The 4,811-nt window shown below is 34.4% G+C and overlaps 1 protein-coding gene across 1 annotated transcript; it reads left to right on the forward strand.

The window, feature by feature from the left end:
• The first annotated feature begins 597 nt into the window (after positions 1–597).
• Positions 598–4,460, forward strand: LOC110784792 (protein yippee-like At5g53940). Its single transcript, XM_021989241.2, has 5 exons — positions 598–877; positions 1,832–1,875; positions 3,089–3,197; positions 4,049–4,104; positions 4,182–4,460. Exons 1-5 carry the CDS (start codon positions 782–784, stop codon positions 4,255–4,257), a joined length of 381 nt encoding a protein of 126 aa, XP_021844933.1. The 5' UTR covers positions 598–781; the 3' UTR covers positions 4,258–4,460.
• Positions 4,461–4,811: the final 351 nt, after the last annotated feature.

Below are 4,811 nucleotides of genomic sequence, written 5' to 3' on the forward strand. Positions count from 1 at the left end.
TCAGCGTGTTATTACATAATTTGATTCATTAAAATCATCAAAATCATCAAAACACGATTATTACATAATCAAAATCATCAAAATAGTCAAAATCATCAAAAACACGATTATTACAAAATCAAAATCATCAAAACATACAATTTATTATTACAAAATTGAAAAATTACCTCCCAAAATCTGATTATCAGCTGCAATATTCAGATTTGAAGAACAAGAATCAATTTAATTTGATGTTGAAGCAGAAAAATCAACGAAATTTTGAGAATTTTCATTACTTTCTCTCTCTAAAAACCATTTTAGAATACCTATTTCACAGTTTGAATTCAAAACATAAAATCCAGAAGGATATATATCGCAAGAATAACAGCGAATCAAATAAAAACACGAAAAACATAACTGAAAATAACAGAGCCCTTAATGTTATTTTGTTCAAGGAATTTAATAAAAACGTGAGTTTTATGTTTAATGTTGATCGTTTTGATCCCGGTGTATCTAGAGCTACGTGCACACGTCTGCACCATCCATAGTTATTAAAATAAAAACAAAATACGTCTTTATCGGAAATTCAGAATTCTATTTATCACCTTCTTCTCATAAAATAGAGTGTCAAAAACTAAGCTTAGCGGCTGATTCCTGCAACCCCCTCTCTCTCACCCTTTCTCTCTCTTGCCTACATCTATCCATTTAGGGTTACTAAACTTAGATTAATTTACTCACTACAATTTTCTATTTATATTTCTTCAATTTGCATCACCAAAGATACAAATAAATAAAAATTAAAATGGGAAGAATATTCGTGATAGAATTGGAAGGCAGGACTTACAAATGCAAATTCTGTAAAACCCACCTTGCTCTTGCCGACGACCTCGTTTCACGGGTACCTTTTTTTCTTCTTTAATCTCTAATTTTTATTTGTTGTGTATTTAATGATTGTTTTTCCATCTCCCCTGTTTCTATTTTTGATTTTTTTGCTTATGAAGTGATAGTTAGTTTTCGATTTTGATTTTTGATTTTGTTTGGGAAGAATTAGATCAATCTTCTGTTTTGGGATTATTTTCTACATTTTGTTTTTCTGGATATTGATTGAATCAGTGGTAGCCTAATGGGAATCATGTAGTTTTGGTATTTCTTGAGACGGGGAGTTGATTAGGTGAAATGTTGCAACTAAAACTAAACGGAGGAAGTATGTTACACCGGTATCGTGTTGGCGTGTGTATGAGCTAGTGTTATTCGAGTTTGCTCCTTAATATTGTTTCAAAAGTGAGGAAGGGGGAATATGTTGAAGAATGTTTTTTCTACTAAATAGAGAAAGACTTGGGGTTGAAGAATGTTGTTGCATTTAGAAATATCATCAAACTCTCCATTCAAAACTAATAGTCACAATGATAGTGAAATCTGAACTATATGATTGTGTTGTAATTTGTGAATGAAAAAACTAAACGGAACAGTCAGTTAGTGAAGGTGCGTGTGTATAATTTATCACTATAAGATACAAATCCTTAAAAGTGGTAAGAAATCTTAATTTGTATGCATAGCTTTATATCCCTATACTTGATGCTTCCATAGCACTAACATTTGAAATCTTTGACTAATTTTTGTCTCTAATACAAACATCAAGATATTATTACGTGGAATCTTGTTTAACTCTTTTCAAATTATATAATTGAAGTTTTTAATGATAAAAATGTGCATTGGAAACCGTAAAAAATTAAATGTTGTCATTTTACTTAAACGGAGGGAGTACTGGATAAGGAATGGAGGAGAAGAAGTTCATGTTGCTGGCGTGATTAAATGCCTATTTTCTAACTAGCCTCTCTCATGGTTTCTGTAGACTTTTCACTGTCGCAGAGGAAAAGCATATCTGTTCAAAAATACGTGAGTTTCTTTTCCTTTTACTCTACTTTGAAGTTTGAACACTTCATAAGCTCCAAATGTCAGTTTTATCTTGACTTGTAAAGGAATTCGTTTTGTTATTGTTCAAGAATATTAATTTGCATAATTTGTTCCTCATTATCTTGAAAGCTGTTGTATGAATTTTTGCTCAAAAAATGTGAAAAAATGTCAAACTGGTGCTGGGTTTTTTTGGATGGTATCTTTTGATTGTATTCCTCAAGTATAGAATGCCACTTACGAATTATGTGACTATGTCGTTAATTACAATCACTTCCCTAGTTTTGATCATATCACTAGAAATCCGCTGGTTTCTTTGACTTAGATGAGTTAGATCCCCTAGGATGTCTTTTACCTGTTGTTTTGAGGTTTATGTCTCACCATCTAACAGACTATATCTCTATTCTTGTTTATGTGACTTTATATTCTTATTTGAATTCCGATCTTGTTAATTAAAACCTATACCGTAGTCATGAACTATGAAACTTTAGGGCTACGCTTAGTTGTGGAACAATTGTGAGTTATATGTAAAATAACTTGATATGGCAATTTTATCCCTTAATTCAATTAAATGGTTATCTGGGTTGACTAGTTGGTTTCCTATCTTTTATCATTAGGAACACATGATTTGGACTTCGGACCACCAAGTTGTCCTCCTCCTATGTTATGCAAAAAGAAAAAGATGGTACTTAAAGTTGAAAGATGCATAGTCCTCTATGGGCCCACGCTTTGTTTTTTTTTTTTAGGGAGACTATGGACTCACATTTTGAATACATGAGTCATATTGCGGTTATTTTCCTCCATAGATATTTAAACCTTTGAAAGTTCAATGAGAGAAGAACTTAGGACTTAGCCGGAAATGGTGGAAAGTTTCAATATTGGCATCTTCTGGACTTTTAGTTGCATCACTAGAGTCAAGGTCCTCCTAGTTTTCAATTTAAAATTTGAAGTTGTGTGTACTGTTTTAGTACGGTAAGCTGGAAGTCTAGGAATAGAAATTTCGTAATCGTGTATTATGCAATGGAAGTGTCTTATTTCAGATGTATTCAACCAACCAATAAAAAGCGAACCATTCTTTGTTAGGAATTGTCCATTAAAGTATATGATTACTGTTTATCCTGCTGACCTAGGGTGGATTGTCTTGAGCATTGATATTCTGGCTTAATGATCAAGATCATTCATTTGACTTGTATTTCAGGGTAAACATTATCCTAGGAGCTTCGGAAGAAAGAGTGATGCTTTCTGGGATGCATACCGTGGCAGATATATTTTGCTGCAGCTGTGGACAGATCGTTGGATGGAAATATGTAATTTTCTACTCTTCTCTTCCCAAGCTCAAAACTCCTGACTCTGAAACACTATGTGTTTGACTATATCTGCTGACCTTTATGGCCGCATTTACAATTATGTCTCATTAGTTTCATTCTGTGGCCTTTTGAATTATCAGCGATCATCTGACGTCTAAACTGGGCAATCCTATGATGGTGCGAATGTAAAATGACTAGACAAGCTGTGAGAGAAGCCAATAATGGAAATTTACCCAAACGCGGCCCAAGTTTATCTGTCTGTTACTTTGCTGCCCATTTAAGCATAATTTAAGACTACTTTCTAAAGCTAGTTATGTGGGTACAATGTGTTTATCTTGGGAGCAGGGCGTTGATAGTCGCCCTTGTTGTTCTCCCTTGTCAATGTGGCTGTCACTAGTCGACCAAAACTTACAATTCAATTTCTTTGTACGAGTAGTTATTACTGGCTTAGATGGTGTATTTGTTAGGGGGGGGGGGGGGGGGGGGGGTGTATGGTTGACGGTTGTACCAGGCACTCAGAGTTGGAAACTTGTCTGCGTCTATCACCCTTTTGCACCCATGGGAAGAAAAGGGGAAAAAGAGCCTGACTTGTTAGCTATTGTAGTTTTTGTCCATCATTGTTGACCTGGTTCTCGTGATTTGACTTCTTCTAGTCAATGGATTTGTCCATCAACCTTCGCAGCTATTTTGCTTTCTGTGGTGACAGAAAATTAAAAATATGGATCATCAGGTTATTGAGATTTGTTGATTTCATGCTGAACTGCGAATCAGACTGCGGTCTAATACAGTTAGTTATTTAGTTTTGACCTTGTTGATCCACCTGTTCTGATACAATTGTGCTCTCAATCCAGGAATCAGCTCATGAGAAAAGCCAGAAGTACAAAGAAGGGAAATTTGTTCTTGAAAGGTATTTTCATCTCCTTTTTCGTTGAATAAAATAGAAAGAGATGGGATTTTTTTAATGTGAATCATGTTTGTAAACAGAGGCAGGATTAATGATGGATTCGATGCTGAATTCTACATTGATGCGCATCCAATGAGTGATACCGAGGATGTTTAGATATGTCGACATGTATAACATGTACTCTATGTTGTAAGTGAAAGACATATTATGATATCAATCAATGTTTCTATCAAGAGATTTTCAACACGTTACCTGTATATACGAGCATGACGATTTCCTGTTGAGCGTAATCTCTGAGTTCTGCGGTTGGCATGAACTTTTGCTCCATAAATCTTATTGATTTTTATTTGTTTCCTTTGTTTTTTTCTGGGTATATAGTCAATATGTGATTAGTTAAAGGGGATTGATATTTAGAGATAGTGAACATTAATTTAAGTTGTAGTCTAAAAGTCCAAACTCGTGAAAAATAGTCACGAGTAAATTTATACTCCGTAATTTATCTATTGTATGTACACGATTATGTTTCCTATTGTTGGGTTTAAATGAAGATCAATGGAGGCATAAGGATGGTTATCTTTGGTTTGGAAGCTAAGGGAAGCTCCAAGAAATTGTTGTGCAATCCCACGGATTGAGCCATTGAGGAGGTACACCCGCACAAGGGTTCTGTTTTTCGACCTTCAATATAGATAAGATAAGATAAGATATACGAA

This window comes from Spinacia oleracea, chromosome 4 (assembly GCF_020520425.1).
Source record: "Spinacia oleracea cultivar Varoflay chromosome 4, BTI_SOV_V1, whole genome shotgun sequence".
Taxonomy (NCBI): Eukaryota; Viridiplantae; Streptophyta; class Magnoliopsida; order Caryophyllales; family Amaranthaceae; genus Spinacia; species Spinacia oleracea.

Coding starts and splice junctions, on each gene's coding strand:
- LOC110784792 (XM_021989241.2), top strand. CDS start 782: ATGGGAAGAATATTCGTGATAGAATTGGAAGGCAGGACTTACAAATGC. Junction 1,876..3,088: donor GCATATCTGTTCAAAAATAC/GTGAGTTTCTTT, acceptor CTTGTATTTCAG/GGTAAACATTATCCTAGGAG. Junction 3,198..4,048: donor AGATCGTTGGATGGAAATAT/GTAATTTTCTAC, acceptor CTCTCAATCCAG/GAATCAGCTCATGAGAAAAG.